The 17,259-nt window shown below is 39.5% G+C and overlaps 1 protein-coding gene across 1 annotated transcript; it reads left to right on the forward strand.

Annotated features, from left to right (window-relative positions):
- The first annotated feature begins 3,744 nt into the window (after nt 1-3,744).
- Nucleotides 3,745-16,084, forward strand: Nmur2 (neuromedin U receptor 2). Its single transcript, XM_074057133.1, is given in 6 exon segments — nt 3,745-4,380; nt 4,383-4,624; nt 9,359-9,441; nt 9,502-9,503; nt 12,053-12,178; nt 14,363-16,084. Coding segments are annotated over 6 exon segments (1,224 nt in total). The 5' UTR covers nt 3,745-3,908; the 3' UTR covers nt 14,662-16,084.
- Nucleotides 16,085-17,259: the final 1,175 nt, after the last annotated feature.

Consider the following 17,259-nt stretch of genomic DNA (forward strand, 5'->3'; position numbering starts at 1 on the left):
ATGCACAGGAAATTAATATGAGTCACCTCCCTGTATAGCTATCCTTATCTCAACTAGCAAAAACCCTTGGTCCTGCCTATTATTGTTTATACTCTCTCTTCAACAAAATTAGAGATAAGGGCAAAATAGTTTCTGCTGGGTAGCAAGGGGTAAGAGGGGTAAGGGAGGGAGCAGGAGGGGTAAGGAAGGGGGTGGGGTGAAGGGGGGAGAAATGACCCAAACATTGTATGCACATATGAATAAAATAAAAGTTAAAAAAAACAAAAAACAAAATAAGTACCACAGGTATGTGTGCGTCATTTCTCTCACTTGAAATGACAGGAATCATTAAGAGCCTACTTCATAGGTATTATTGCAAAATCACATGTGGTAATACATGTGAAATGCTCATAATGGTCTCTGAGAGCAAGTGCCAACAAAGGTAACTATTGTTATTTTTTATTTTATAGATTTAGTAGATTCTACTGAGCTCCTATACCACATCCCCTTGACTCCTGATTTCAGCCACAGCTACAAAATGCACCCTTGTACATGCTCAGAATTCTGATAAGTTGCATCTTAAATTCATGCTGCATTTTTACTTTTCTACTACATAACATTCTCTGAGTGATCAAAACAGTTTAGAGATGGAGAAAAATGATTGCCCCAGGAGCAACCCTCAAACACTAGGGAAAAGAAGTTGGCAGATGAATACTGTAGTTTCTTAGCTGCAATAAGCCCTTCTGTGAGGTTCTCTTTCAATTATCAGGGAATCACAGAGGAACTGAATTCCTGTTGTTGCTCCCTGAGGCTTTCACACATTTCTTTCTCCTTCATCCTTGGGCATCACCCAAACATATGGTCAAATATTGGAAGGTTACCTTACACTGCACTTCACTCTTCTATGTCTTCTTTGGGCAAAACATCTCCACTTGCATCACACACTCCCTACAGGATACTGTGCTCCTAGTCATCCTCACCATCTTCTATGAAAAGTGCAGGACCAGCAGGTACTTTGACCAGCCTTCATGCACAAAAGCTACTTTCAACTCTACATTAACAACTACAGCACACTCTCAATTTTTAAATCTTGTAATAGTCTTTTGCTTTGTTTTAATTTTTTGAGGGTTTCTATATATAGCTCAGGCTGGCCTTGAATGTCTTTTTTTCACCTCGAGACAAGTAACCACATATTGGTATCTTATTACATATTGTATTATTAAACACCTATTTGAAATGCTAGATTATTTAAAATAATTTACACTGAACATTTTACCAGGAATTACTTAATCCTCATGCCAACCCATTAAGGCAATACCACTATTTTTCTCATTTTGCCAATGGAGTGACTGAGACTCACAGAAACAAGATGTATTTCTGATGGTCACACAGCTGGAAGGAGGCAGAAGCAGGACTGGAAGCCCAGACTTACAATAAATGTCCAGAATCCCTGCTTTCTCAGTCTCAATCAATCTCTGTGCACTGAGACTGTTACTATGCCCATATTAAACGTCACTCTAACTGGTCTTCCCCTGACATAGTGTAGATATGCCTTTCAACCTTTTTAATGTGCTGCCCTGAGTATAGTGTCTGTTGCTATCCATCCTCATAACTGTATTTTTAAAAAATATTTGTTTAGATAACAACATGTGTACTTTAATTCATAGAGAATTAAGCTCTTCCAAGAATTCTTTTACCAAGGTTCACTCCATTCTTACAGATACACAGAGATAGGCCTTCAGTTCAAAGCTTAGTAAATATTTAGTTGGGAAATTAAACACTACCCTTACTTTCTTGCAGGGAGCACATTTTCTTTTGGTTCTTCTCTCAATTTTATTTCCAAAATAGAGAGGGAAGGTAAAAGCCTTTTCATTGTCAACTGGAAGTTTTGACAGTTGTAAAAATTCACCCTCTTTTCCCATATCTTTTGACCAGGGAGTAGAGTTTGGGACAGTGGTTAGTGCTTGTACATCTTTATAGCTTTAAAGATCTTTATATTACAATATGATTTTCATCTTAAACTTAAGCTTCTATTTCATCAGTAATGTACATTAAAGTGTTTTAATAGTGATTTCAACATCTAAGTTTATCATTAATGAGAGGCTCAGCAATAACAAAATTTTTTGTATGTCTGTTAACCAAATTTTCCTAGCTCTCAGTCTTTTGTGCACATGATAGGATAGCACTTCTCTGCCCCTGTCTGGTGGGGGAGATACCTAGGACTGGTCCTTGGCTGTGACCAAAAGTGACATGTGTCACTAGGCTTCAGGCTAGAGCATGTGACTGCCTAGATTAGGCCTGCAAGAGCTTTTTTCCCTCTCCCACAATGGCCAGCAATGATCCCTCCACCAGTAGAGAGAGTAGAGCACAGGACAGACCCTCCCAGCTGATGCATGATAAATTCACAATGCAGGAACTAAATCCTTATTGTTTTAAGCCACTGAGATCTGGTGACCATTTGTTCCAGCAGCATAAACCAGCCCTTCTTGCAGATTTTCCCTGTGCAAGTCATTTTACTTCTTTAGTCTTTAGGTTTCATCATCTGATTTATTTAGCAAATAAAAGAATTAACATCTAGTGAGAAGCTCTTAAGTATAAGGTACTTCATTTACTGTCATCCCTTGCAAAAATAGCCCTAAATCCGAAGATATCTCTCAACTGCACTGCTACCACAACCATCTAAGCCAACGCCATCTCTTACCAGTTCCACCCTGTGAATTCTCTCAAAATCCTCCAGACAATTCTCCCTGCAGATCCAAACTCAAGACTCAGATCCAAAATCTCTCTAGTTTGAATAAGATCCAAACTGCTCACCATAGCCCAGAAGAATTTCTGTATTCTGGTTCCTGACAGCCACTTCAGTCTAAGCATTAACACTGTCCTGAAAGCATAGATATATATAACTATCATCAAGTTCCTGTTATATGGTTGTCTTGATGTGACTTTTGCACTTGCTATTACTCTTGCTGGGAATATACTTTCTTTAGCTGTTTTACAACTGACTTTTTACCTTTCAGACCTTAGCCTGAGATAAACATACTTTAGCCTTCTTGATCAGTTACCTATCAAATGAATCGTCATCTGGAATCATGTTACTTATTAATTGGCTCCTATATTTTCAGAACACTCTACTGGAACAAAAGCTCTACAAAGGCAGAGACCTTGCATTGTTTGTTCACTGATATTCCCACAAAGCCTAGTGCAGAAAAGGAAATGAGGCTCTGGGGGTGGCATAACTTTCCCAACTTGCTGTATTTTCATGAGTGTGTATGGTCCTGAAACTCACTTGCTTTTTGAGCTGCCGAAAGTTGGAAATGTTAGCAGACAGGGCTAGCTGAGGTGTCAGTGTCCTTCAGGGTTGGTGTTCTATTGAGGATACAAGCAAAACCCAAGAGTCACATTGTGCGTGCTTTCCCCAGAGAGCCTTGAATTTCCAGTGGAACACGATAACTTGAGAAATCTGTTGATCTCCCATATTTGTCATGTTGTACAGGGAACAAGGATCAATGGAGATTTGTATTCCGCTACTCATGACCACGCATCCTTCATATGCATATCCACACAGATTCCCACAGCTTTGCAATGCCCTGCTGGGAGAGCCACCCCTGTTTGGATGTCACAGTCTGCAGCAGGTTTCCCAGCTTCCTCTCATTCATAAGGAGATCCCCTCCCCCCGCTCCAGCACTCAAAGCCCTCTCCAGCTGTGCAGCCTGAGCGCCCATTGGCCTCCAGCCCTCCGGGGGCGGGGCTTCTGTGTGGGGGCTTCTCAAAACGGATCAGCTTGTAAGCAGCCCAACCTGGAGGCTGACGCTCTGGCTGTCGCCGGCCTTCTTCCCTGAGCCTCTGCTTTCCCTATTGCTCTTTCCTTTCTGGCTCCGCTTGGAACAGAGCCTCATTGGAGGCGAGCGGACCAGGGGTCTTGGATTTTAATGTCAGTGATGGACAAACTTGGCAATGCTTCGTGGGTCCACCAGCAGGAAGCAGAAGATCCATTCAAATACCTGAACAGCACGGAGGACTACCTGGCCTACATCTGTGGACCTCGGCGCAGCCCCTTCTCCCTGCCGGTGTCTGCAGTGTATGCGCTGATTTTCACGGTGGGGGTCGTGGGCAATCTCCTTGTGTGCCTGGTGATTCTTCGGCACCAGACTATGAGGACACCCACTAACTACTACCTCTTCAGCCTGGCTGTCTCTGACCTCCTGGTCCTGCTGCTGGGGATGCCCCTGGAAGTCTATGAGATGTGGCACAACTACCCCTTCCTATTTGGGTCAGTGGGCTGCTACTTCAAGACTGCCCTCTTTGAGACCGTGTGCTTCGCCTCCATCCTTAGCGTCACCACGGTCAGTGTGGAGCGTTATGTGGCTGTCGTCCACCCTTTCCGAGCCAAGCTGGAGAGAACGGGGCCCTCAGGGTCGTGGGCATTGTCTGGGGCTTCTCCATTGCCTTCTCTCTGCCCAACACTAGCATCCACGGCATCAAGCTCCACTACTTCCCCAATGGGTCCCTGGTGCCTGGCTCTGCCACGTGTACTGTCACAAAGCCCATGTGGATCTACAATTTCATCATCCAGGTCACCTCCTTCATCTTCTACATCCTCCCCATGACCCTCATCAGTGTCCTCTACTTCTTCAAGGGGCTCAGAGTGAGTATCCAAGGGATCAGGCTTGGGGCAGACCACCTGTTCTCACTGGCTGTGAGTTCAAATACAAACTTGGAAATGGAGAATCAGGATTGGAAGGGAGTACAGAGAAAAGGAGAATGAGTTAGGAAGAAAAGTTGAGAAGTTAAAGGGCCTGCCTCAAACACACTTGCACAGTAAACCGTAACTATGCAGCATTTCTTTTAGCTCAGATTCCATGTCTTCTCTCTTTTCTAGTGGGCTAGAAAACTTCCTAAGGGAATCAGTATGCACATCTTACACTGTGCTGTCTCTTTCCTGCCCAACCTCTGTCGTCTGCCTGTGTTGAAATTTTCCTCTGTACCAACACAGTTTGAGTATAACATGAACTATCAGTACCTGTTTTATAGTCAAAGTCAGATGTATAATTTTAACATCAAACACATTCTTGCAGGTGCTTAGACCTTTGATTGAAAGGCTGAAACACAAAGTTAAATTATATATATTATAAATTATTTATATACACATATACATATGTGTATCTTGAGCAGGTGCAGATTGAGGACTGGGAGGGTAATCAGAACACATGAGTTACAGTAAAAGAAAGTAAAGTAAGAAACATCTGGGATTAAGAGAAAATTATCACTTAGCCACATATCTTATAATAGAAATTCTTTTCCTGTGCTCATACTGGCAAACTGATTTTTCTTTCTTTTCTCCAGGTCCAAATTATTTTTGATAAAAGTAGGAATGAGTCTATATGACTCCTAGTATATTCTGCACCCAAATTCATAGAGACGCAAGCCTTCACTGTGGCAGCTTTATACTCACTCAAGGAGGTAACTCATGTAGTAAACAGTTATGAGACCATGTGGACTCCAGGTCCTTGGCTGACGTGTATCTTCAGGCAAGTCACAATTCTCCTAGAACTTTTCCCATTTATAAAATGAAAAGTCACATCAGATCATAACTGAGGCTGCTAGCTTTAACATAAAAAAAAGGAGGGGAGAGCAATGTGAGTTAAAATGAAAGGAGAATAAAACATACAGCCATGCCATATCCTTCAAGATGGCTCTGACACATATATTACATAACAGTAGATATATTCCCATCTCAGTCCATCTCTGAGAAAGATAATTATCAAAATGAGTGGCCCATAGGTGGACTTTCTGAATACATACTGTCCCTAGGGTAGATGGCAAAGTCTAAGTAGGAAGAAGAAATTTTAAGTCTCACAGACATCTAGGCACAGGAGAAAATCTAACCAGCAAAGAGCTGTGGCAGTTTATTCCTAGAGGGCTGGCCCTATATTCCCCAATACATATGTCACCCCCAAACATGTGTTAGACATGTCTTTAGAATGCCCTGAAAATTTCACTGAGGAAAAGACTTCTACCCATTTCCAAATATCCTATATCCTTTGAGAAAACCCCACCTAGAAGTTATTAATACCATCTTGTCCAATGCCAAACAATCATTTATCTTAGGTCAATTTTGGGGAAATATCTAAACTTGAGTAGGAAACATATATTCCCCTAACCTATTACTTTGTTTCATTGTCATGAATCCATAGCTACTTTGTATCGGGAGCTAAGTGACAGCTCAGACAATAGGTCAGAAACCACCCAAGTTTGCCTTGTGTGAATAATGTAACTGATCACCTTGTATCTTGGGAAGAATGAGGAGTTACCCAGTGTATCCTGGGGTACAGAGGGTACCAGGAAAGGAACTATCTGCTTAAATAGTCACTCCTAGAAGAACTGAAGTTTCTCCAGACTTCCAGTCAGGAGAAGTCATCCCTATTCTGTGGCATAGGCCTCAGGGCCTGAATGCTCCCACTGTCCCCTACCACAGTCCCTTTTGCCTTTCTGATTCTCATTTATCCTCTAAGTCACACTTCAACCACACTTCCTCAGGAAAGCTGTCCCAGATTACCTAGCTCTACTACATCCCTGTTATAGGAACTTAGGGCTCCCAGTGGTTTTCCTTCAATATAATTTATAATCCTATACCTGTGGATTCCTTAGTTTATTTCTACTTAACTAGGCTGTCCTCTCAGGGAGTGGATGAGGCTAAATTGCTTTCCTCATTACTGGGCTTCAGCTTCTCTACCTAAAACAAAAGTTTAAGCATTGTTTTAAAGGGCCTTTTTGATGTGTGAGATTTAAAGAAACCCAAGTAATTCTGATGATGTATAAGCTTTGAGTCTTCTTTGCAAGTCTGAAGTGTGATTGAGTTTGGATCCTCTGCTCTCAGAAGGCAGCAGACACAGTACTGATGAAATCAGAGGACGAGCCAAGAAGGAAGCCATGCTCTTGCTTAAAGCCAGACATGCTCAGTGCTGCTGCTCCATCCCAGGAAGCAAGTGTGCATAGAGCTGCTCTCAGGGCAAAAACATGGAGATGAAAGACAGATCCCGGGGCGAATTCCTGACCCAGTGGAAGGGGGGTCTAGGGGAGCGCTGACCATGTGGAAGGAGGGGTCTAGGGGAGTGCTGACCATGTGCAAGGAGGGTCTAGGGGAGCACTGACCAATCCCTGCATTCCCTATATGCAGCTTCAGTGCTCCAGTTGATGAGGACACAGGTATAAGATGCAGCAGAACCCAACCAAGCCAACCAAATACAGGGTTGCACTGATACATGTGTGAGTATGTGCACATGCACACACAGACACACACACACATGCACACACACTGAACATCTGGCGAATTGATTTCAGTTGCTATAAGCAACTGACCAGGATAACACATCAACCTGAATGACAGTCAGCCTGTGAACTTCCCCTTCACCTTGGTGCTACATGGCTGGAGGGGCTGAGGTAGGAAGGCTCTGAGCCTCCTGTATATTGCCCACAACTTTTCACTCCCTTTTGCTACCTCCTTTTAAAATAAAAGTTTGTGGGAGAGTAGAAATAATTTGTGGCTGAATATTTACATTGCTAAAGTCTGAAGAGGAAATCAGATTACTTATACTAGAGCAGCATTTAATACTGACTAGATAAACTGCCTGGATTCTATTCTACTGTGTCAACCACTTCAAATTCTGTTGGAACAATGTGCAGAGTGCATATTTAGTTTTCACTTTTTGTTTAATAAGCTAGTTGTATCATTATAACCTAGATTTTCTTTCAGTGCAAACTACTCTTGTACAGGAAGCCTGTCCATAAAAGAGCTATGTGAAATGTGTGCTTGATGTTTGATTTCAGGAAATTACTCCTTAGGTGGACATCATACTGCTAAACCTAGCTGAGAAATGACATTCTTTCATTACTCTTAATTATGGTCTATAATCAAATAATGGAGTATCTGTATCTTAGAACAACAATATCTTACAATAATTACAAATTTAAGGGCACAAAATAATTAAAACCTTTAATAGATTTAAATGGAGATGAGTTGCTAACATTTGTAGTTTGATGTACTGCTTTAACTTTTGGCTGCTTCTTTCTATCAGGCAAGTGCTGCTTTAAGCAGAATGGTAGCAGGAGAACAAGAATTTCTAGAAGGGACTCAGTTATCCACATAAGGGAGCCACAGGTATAAATAACTGTGTTTCCAAAAAAGGTAGTTTTTATTATGTCATTTGAGTACAATCAGAATCTCAATAGTAACCATAATTTATAATGTAGTGTGTACTATGTGTGAGGCACTGAGAAAATCATTCTGCCAGCACTGTTTTGTTTTGCTCTTATTCTAGGTAACATCTTATCACCTCCATGTTCCTCCCACATACTCCTAAATTACTGTATAACCCCTTGTTTCTTTTCAAGTTCTAAGTGATGGGCAAAATCCCACAGGACTTTGAATCCCTCACTTTATGAAAACATAGGTGCACACAGACAGTATGTGTTCAGAAGACCCATGGTCATGGTCAGGGTCCTCCTGGATGCTCAGGGCCCAGTGGCTTCAAGGAGCTTATGTATTTGTTAAGGAGACAGAATGTGGACTTGTTGCACTTTAGAGGCAATTTTAATGACCCACTCTTCTAACCGTTATCTAATTTTAAATATTTTCTCTAAAATATTTCCTCAAACTGGGTGCCAGTGTCTCGTGCCTGTAATCTTAGTTACTTGTGAGGCTGAGATTAAGAGGAGCAGTTTGAAGCCAATTTGGTCAAAAAGTTCACGAGACCCCCCCATCTCAGGAAGCATAAAATAGGAGGATTGTGGTCCAGGTTGGCACATGTGAAAAACAAGACCCCCATCTCCAAAATAACCAGAGCAAAAAGGGCTGGAGGTGTGGTTCAAGCTGTAGAGCACCTGCCTCTCAAATATGAAATCCTGAGTTCAAACCCTGGTATCACCACAAAAATAAAACATTTCCTCAAAATGCTATCCAGCTTCAGAAGCTTACTGCTTCTTAGAGAACTTGTTCCACCATTGCACATAAATCACACCAATTTCTTATTTACCTTGAATTTGACTCTATCCCTTTATAACTCAATAGATTGATCCTAATCTAGCCATGACCCTACACAGAATAATTTGAATGCTCCCTCCACCTGAAGGCCTCAATCAGTCAGTCAAGACTTTTGACACTGCCAATGGAGGATCTGGCAAACCATGAAGGTGGAAGAGATTTGATCCACCTAAACCCAATTATACCTCCATCTTACTCTTTAGTATTTAACATATTCTTACATTTCTGTAAGCATTGGATTTTTGTCTCCAAAATTAGTGTTGGAGTTATACTTCTCAGGATCACTGAACAGTTAAAAGTATTTCCCTTTCTTACCCTCTCTTTCTACTTCTCTTTCAGCCAAAGAAAGATGAGTCCTTCGATGCAGATGAAGTGACTGCAAATATTCACAGACCCTCCAGAAAACTAATCACCAAGATGCTGTTTAAGCCCCTCATTCTGTTTTCATGTTTTGTTTTCTTTTGTTTGAAGGAGCAAAGAAGTTGTATTTGGTTCAGGCTAAAATTATCCCGAAGCAGAATACCATGAAAAGTCTTTCTTGTTTACTCAAGCTTCTAGGACATATATGTTTGTTTCATTTTTGGTCTGAACTCTCAGAACAACATGGTAAATTTCATTCATTGCAATACATTCCATTGGTATGCGGCAAATCAATCTAATCTCAGAGCCTTTGAGCACCACTGTCCCCCTCTCTAAAATGAGCAGGGCTTTTAACCTATTTCTGTCATGAGTTTCATAAAGAATATAAATGGTGGACTCTTTACCCAGAATGTGTAGAAATGCCCATACACAAAATGTATGACAACCCATTTGAGGGGATTATAAACTGATGCCTCCACATTAACTCCATGGGATCTTTTAAATCCAGAGATTTGCAGCAGGGGAGGGAGAAGAGGGGTGTGTGTGAAAATATCAAAATACACTATATGTATGTATGAAACAGCATAATAAGACCCACTAAAAACTGTAAACTACAGAGGAGATGGGGGAGATAAGAAATAGTAATACAGGGGGTGAATTTTGATCAAAGTACATTATATGCACGGAAATATCACAAAGAAACCCCTTTGTACAATTAATATATGCTAATAAAAATTAAGGAAATAAAATAAAAACCAATCTAATTTTTTAAAAGAACCATCCAGGAGTACCTCTAAGTAATCACTCCACCTATGACCTCGTGTAACTTTGTATTAGAAGAGTATTCTTTTGCACAATAAAATGTTTTTTAAAATCCAGGTACTAATACATACTCTCCTGAAAGAACTTTATAAAAACATATGATCCAGCATTAGTCCATGAGGGTTACTAGTGAAGGAAATGAAATCTATCATATACTTAATCAAAACCTAAGGTTTGAAAGAATGAATCCTCAAGACTAATATGCATATGAAACACTGAAACCATGTGGCATCTATGAACAAAAGCACTGAAATCACTGGCTGGTCTTTTGACTGCAAATATTAATCATTTTCTTGGACAATGTTAGCCCCTATTCGCACTTTGAGTTTGCTGTTAAGAAACCAAGTGTCTTCATGAGCTCTCCCCTTTTCTCTGAGCACTAACTTTTCTTTTTCACTAACAGAAAGCCTTGAAGCTTGCTCACATTAAAGTTGCAATAACAAAATATATTACAAAGTATTTGCCTTTGGAAGGGGTTCAACTTAACAGGATTAAATTTTTAACTAAAGGGAATCATAGAAGTGAACAGATTGAGGACTTAGAAGAAGCTTCCAGATATCGCTGGAACCACACACAGGCAGACAACTTACTCTGAATGTTTTTAATGCCAGAAGAAAATATATGTACTATTTACTATGAAAACTCCAAATGTACCCACAAGTACAGAGAATTTAAAATGAATGTCACGTACCTATGACTCAGCTTCAAAAATTACCAGCTCATAGCTTCATCTACACCCTTATCTCTCCCCAGCACTACGTGATTGTTTAGAGGAAAATCTCATGCATCCTGTCATGGCAAAGGACAAGTTCAAAAGAGGAAAATATACATATTTATGTTAATGAAGCTTAAATACCCCAAGGAGAAACCACAGTAGCACTAATCTGTCTTTAAAAGCTGAAAATAGGAATTTGGGAGGAATTCTGTGCCTCGGTAATTTATAGTAGACTCATCCTTTCCCAGTAAAGACACTTGAAATGTAGGATTATGTTTGTGTTTATTCAATCTTCCAATCTCCCGCACCTATCACAGAATTTTAACTAATCAAACTCAGAGAAACTTCTAATTATTTCTAGAGTAATAGGTTAGTTAGATTTCCATTGCTCAGATAAATATCTGAGCAAATCAACTTAAAAGAAGGAAAGTTTTATTTTGGCCCAGGGTTTCAGAGGTTTTAGTCTATGGTGAGCCTAGATCCTTTGGGGCCTGCAGTGAGGCAGAACATGAAGGCAGCAGAACTTGTGGTGGAGGAGGCTACTTACCACATATGGGCCAGGGAGCCAAAAGAGCCAATTACCTACTTCCTTCCACTAGGCCCCACCTTCTAAAGGTTCCACTACCTCCTAATAATGCCATCAGCCAGGAAACATACCTTCAACACATGAGCTTTTGGTGACATTTAAGATCCAAGCCCTCATAAGTAACAAAATTATTTCATAATTTAACAGTCCGTTATTAATCTGTTACTTTACAAAACACCAGTTGCTTGAAACAAACCACCTATTTATATCATCAGTTCATGCGGCTCCAATTGTAACATATTTTATTTTCCACAATAAAATGTTTTTACAACTTTGAAATAAATTCAGTTTTATTTTAAATGTTCTAAGGAAACACATTATATAATTCTTGTACAATCATATAGAAAACTGATCCTAGATCATATAAATTAATTCTGGTGTTTGAATACTTTGCATTGAGGCTCTCTGGGATCTAGCTTTCCTCTAACAGGTATAACTTAACCATTGTGGCAGGAAAAACTGCTAGAAGGAATGGAAGACTCAGTGTGAACATCATATGCCTGACCTTGCCTACACTGCTGTTTGCTCTCCCATTTGCCACCCTTTCCAGTTGTCTTGGTACTGGTGTTTGCTGTCTGTTGGACCCCATTCCATGTTGATCGACTCTTCTTCAGTTTTGTGGAGAAATGGACAGAGTCCTTGGCTTCTGTGTTCAACCTTATCCATGTGGTGTCAGGTAAAAACTGGGCTGGGCTGGTTGAATAAAAAGTATACAGGTCATTTCAGTTTTCTCTTCACCTTTTTGTTCATCCTGCTTAGATACCTAGGTTTGCCAGCATATCATGTGCATCTTATACAATGAAGGCACTTGATTCAAATTTTATTCAAAGATTGTTTAGACATGTTACTTGTCCAAAAGAAATATACCAGATCACTATTTTAGAGGACACTTTATGGCAAATATTTATAGTGATGACTACAATAGGAAAATGGTTAAGAAGTGATTTTTTTTGTTTTCCCTTTCAATGGCCATGTGACTTAATAGGTTCTCATTTAGTAAACATAATGTCCCTGAAATCTCATACTTCCTTTGAAAGTCAACTGAAGGGTACTTTTGAGTCACCAAGGCCTACTTTATTCTACTTTAACTCTTCTTAAGGATACGATGGAATGTGGTGGAAATAGTGGTGGGAAGGTCACTAAGTCAAAGGACCTGGACTTGTACCCTAATACCGCCCATTAATATTCTGAGTGAACTGTAAAATCTGGCTTCCTTCATGCCAAAGTTTCTTCAACCATAAAATGGCAACAATGTCTTTTCTAGACAAACCATGGGCTGACAGTAAGAAGCAAATGAAACAATAGTCATTAAAGAGCTTGTAAACTGTAAAATGCCAAAACATTTTATAATAATCACAAAAGTTGATATGATCATCAATAATAATAAGTTGAATGTTATCATTTTATAGTCAAAGAAACAGTTTCAAAAGAAGAAATAACTTGCCCAAAGGCACTCAGCTGTCCAGTAAGACTCAAATCCAACCCAGTCAATTTCAAGTTTAGGGTTCTTTCTATTAAAAGAGAGCTGAGAATGACTACCAAGGACCTTCTAAAGAGTGACTGTTGACTTTAGGTTCACAACACTTCTGACCTGATACCTATGCTAGTCACTGGCTAATTCTATTGGCTCTTTAGAATATCAAAGACATAGTCAGAGAGAAAAGATAAATCTCCATGAGTTAAACCCAGATGTGCATGGAATGAAAATATCATGCATATGCATATAGAACACCTTGTGTATTATCGACGTACTTTCACCCTCTTTTGTATAAGGCAGAACATGTGTATAGCTCATACCTGGACATTAATGCTTCCAAGTTGAACCATTTACAGTTCAGAGACAAATCTTGAAAATATTTCCAACTCTTAGCTCATTCTTATGGCTAAAAGAGGGAAACTGGAGTGTCTAAATAAATTGGAAAACAGTACAAGTTCTCATGCATGCTTGATTATACCTCTTCAGATGCACCAAAGTATTATCTTAAGATCTGCAGATTATGGCTTTAATAATGACATTATTCTATTAAGATACCATTTTCCCATACACACATTAAAACTAGATGAAGTCTAAGCCTCTCAAACTATACAGAAAATGTCTTTAGCTGGCCCTTTCACTCTCCAAATCATAGCATTTCTATTAATAGATTATATTCTTGTCAAAGTAGCTAATAGCTGCAAGGGTCAAAAATTGGGTCCTCTGATTCCTAACCTTAGATTCATCTTGGGCCTTGAGAAATAAAATAGGATATACTAATAAAGTAAGAGTGAATAACAAACAGGAAAATGACAGTCTGCAAGGCATCTGGTAGAGAAAATGAATGGTAAAATAGAATTTTTCATTAAGGTGGAAGTGCCATCAAGGAGCAGGGAAAGGACACTGGAGGATATGTGTTTGAAGAACTTTTCAGCATTGTAAGGCATCTCAGCAGGCACTAAGCCTTGGCTGATTTACCATTCCTCCATTACTTGCAGTTTCAAATTACACATTTAAGTAAAGTTCCAATGAAAGAAACATCTCTTTTCTCTGGTACTTAAGCATCTCTTGTTAAAGCTATGGGAACATGTTCTTTAATTAAACAAGGAAGAATCAAAGAGAGTTACTGAACATCTCAAGGAGATCCCATGCCAGCTTAAATTTTTCCAGGACACTTTAATCTTTCTGTGTTTGATTCCTAAGTGCATAGGTGTTATATATGTTGAGAACATTTTGTATTCTAAATTAGAGTCTTGTATATACTATTGCTTCCAAAAGAGACAATCACAGGAATTCTAGGATTTTGTTACATATTTATGCTTCACACCATCACGCCTGCCACTCAGTGTCTCCTTAACATGTCTTTTTGAATCCCCTGTATTCCAGGTGTCTTCTTCTACCTGAGCTCAGCTGTCAACCCCATTATCTACAACTTACTGTCCTGACACGTCTGAGCAGCATTTTGGAATATCATCTCTCCATCCTGCAAATTGGGATACTCCCAGGATCACCCACACGGGCCACCTGCCCAGAGGAACATCTTCTTGACAGAATGCCACCAACATCTGACCAAAGATGCAGGACCCCAGTTCCCTTGTCAGTCATCCATTTGCAACTTGCCCCTCTCCACAGCCCTCTGCACTGAGCAAGCAACTGAAAGTTGCTCCCAGAGGCAACACCTTTAAGAGGCCCAGATTCTTTGGTGACATTCCTCTATGCCTCAGAACCACAGGAGGGAAATCCTGTAATCTGTGCCTCCTTATGTGATTTTATGGAGATAAAATGGCTCTTAGAGCTCACGTACCTACTTCTGTTTTTTGTTTTTAAACAAGTGTGAAGACTCAGATTCAGATCTGGGGTCTAAAATACAGAACTTCTTGATTTTTTTTGTTAAGATACCTTTTTGCTAGCCTAACTGCCTCATGTCTCTTTGCTAGTTCATGAAGACAACATGTATGGCAAAATGTGGCACCAGCACATTGAACAAAGCCCACTATTAATGGTAGTTTGTCCTGAGTCATCTACACTCAGGACTGTCAGGCTGTCACTTATCACTAATGGCCACTATGAGCAAATGAAAGAAGACACTTAGGTGCTGCTCTAGGCTTTGGGATCTAAGAACCCATATCAGTGTTCCTCCACAGCAATCTATTTATTCTACCACCCCAAATACTGCTATCATAACAGAATTTCTCAGTCCTGAAGCCTTTCATGTTCAGCTCACCCTGATAACATGGGAATGTACCTCAGAATTGTTACCCCACCACCCCAGTCTCCAAGGTACCATCAGTCACTACTCATCAGGAATGGGATCAGGTCCAGGTTCAACTTAGAGAAGAACAGGAACAAGGATGAAGCTGTGGTGGCAGGTTGAATAAGGTAAACTATATCAAACAAAAAAATCACTTTTATAATTTGGTCCAGACTTGGATGTCTAATGTCATGTGTCACATATGCAGAGAGGTGTGGTCTGCTGTCTTGGAACAAGTTAAATATCAACCACTGTCTCAAATGATAATTTTACCTAGTCAGTACTTATATAATGTTCTCCACACATATAATATGGGCAAAATATACTTCCCAGACTCACCTTCCATTATACCATCACAAGTAATGTATGCTCCACCCAAACTGAATTATTTGCTGTTTTTTCCTTATGTATATATTTACTCATTTTTTTGATACAGAGTTTCATTATGTATGTCAGACTGGACTTGAACTAATGACCCTTCTGCCTCAGCCTCTCAAGTGTTAGGATGAAAAGCATGTGCCACCATACCCAGCTGATTATTTGTTCTTCTTATAAAAATATGACCCAAAGCTTTCACCACCTCCACATCTCTGCATGCAGAATATTTTATTCTAACTTTTATCCTACCAATCCTTTAATATTTATATTAATTTGGTACTACCCCATGAAACCTGACTTGATTTATTCAAATAGATATGGTATCTGACTTCTCTGACAATTTATCACTCTTAAACTTTTATTCTACTCTGTTTTGTATTTCACTGATTTATATTCTTGCTTTGCTAGAATGTAAATTTGTCAAAGGCATGAAGTATCTTGTGTACACTGTTTTTCTGTTACTGGAACCCTGGAAATATATCTATCTCAATGGTAAATGTTCAATAAATATTTGTAAAATGAACTGGATTCAAGTTCTAATGTATTGAGCCAAACAATAGTTCTAAGTGGAATCATAAGAGGCAATGGACTAAGATTATGTTTCTGTTAGGGATATCTGACCTTCAATTGACTTTCAACTTCAACTTAATTAGTTGTAGTTATAATGTTATCCCCACTGTGTCTATGGTACAACAATGAGGTTATTCACGCTGAGAAAGGCAAGTTCTAGCATTTTCCCCAAATTGAATGAATATCTCATTGATACACTGTGCTATGGGTCTCTGACATCATCATGTACTAACTTAATAGTCATGTTCAGATTGATTCAATGTATTTTAAAAAACTTTGCTAACTAAACCCAACTTCAATGAGTCAGAACTCTCCAGTGATTGGTTTCCATTGGTGAACATAATTCTTTGGCTATTCGAAGAATAAGCTGAAAACACTCAGCAAAACACTCAGAAACAGTGGACAAATGAGCTTCCTTCTGCCTTTTCCTATGGAGAAATCCTGAGAGAGATGGGGTCATTCTCCTTCACGTCAACTCCCAGTGCCAGGAAAACTGCTACCAGCAGGAAAAAAAGTGCACTCAAGCTGAAGCCAGTGTCTTGAGTAAAACTTTAGTTTGTGTTTTGTTTTCTCACTTATATGTTTCTCTTAAAAATTTATATCTTTCTGGCCAAAAGCAAGGATGGGGGTGTTAGGGTTGGGGGGTTGGGACGGGGGCAGGGGGAAGAGGTGGCCCCAACAATGTATACACATATGAATAAATGTAAAAACAATAAAAAAATTTTAGATATTTTACATTAAAAAATTATATCAGAAATTTCATTCACTAGTTAAGTATTTCATTCAACACATACTCACTCAGTGACTATCATCAAGTGACCTGCATCATGCGAGGCTATGAATTTCTTGGCACTGAAGATTTGCATCTAGCAGAAGAGATTATTACTTTTGAAAAACATCATTAAATTAATTACTTAAGTATAACTGTGAAGACTTGTGCTATATAAATACTAGTATTTTGGGACTGCATAATAAGGTTGAAAAGAAAAAAATGTATTGACTTTTTGTCCATATACACATATGTACACATGGGCATATGTACAAATAAGAAGGATTTTGAAATGAAATTGAAATGACACAAGTC

Source organism: Castor canadensis, chromosome 16, assembly GCF_047511655.1.
Source record: "Castor canadensis chromosome 16, mCasCan1.hap1v2, whole genome shotgun sequence".
NCBI classification, from domain to species: domain Eukaryota; kingdom Metazoa; phylum Chordata; class Mammalia; order Rodentia; family Castoridae; genus Castor; species Castor canadensis.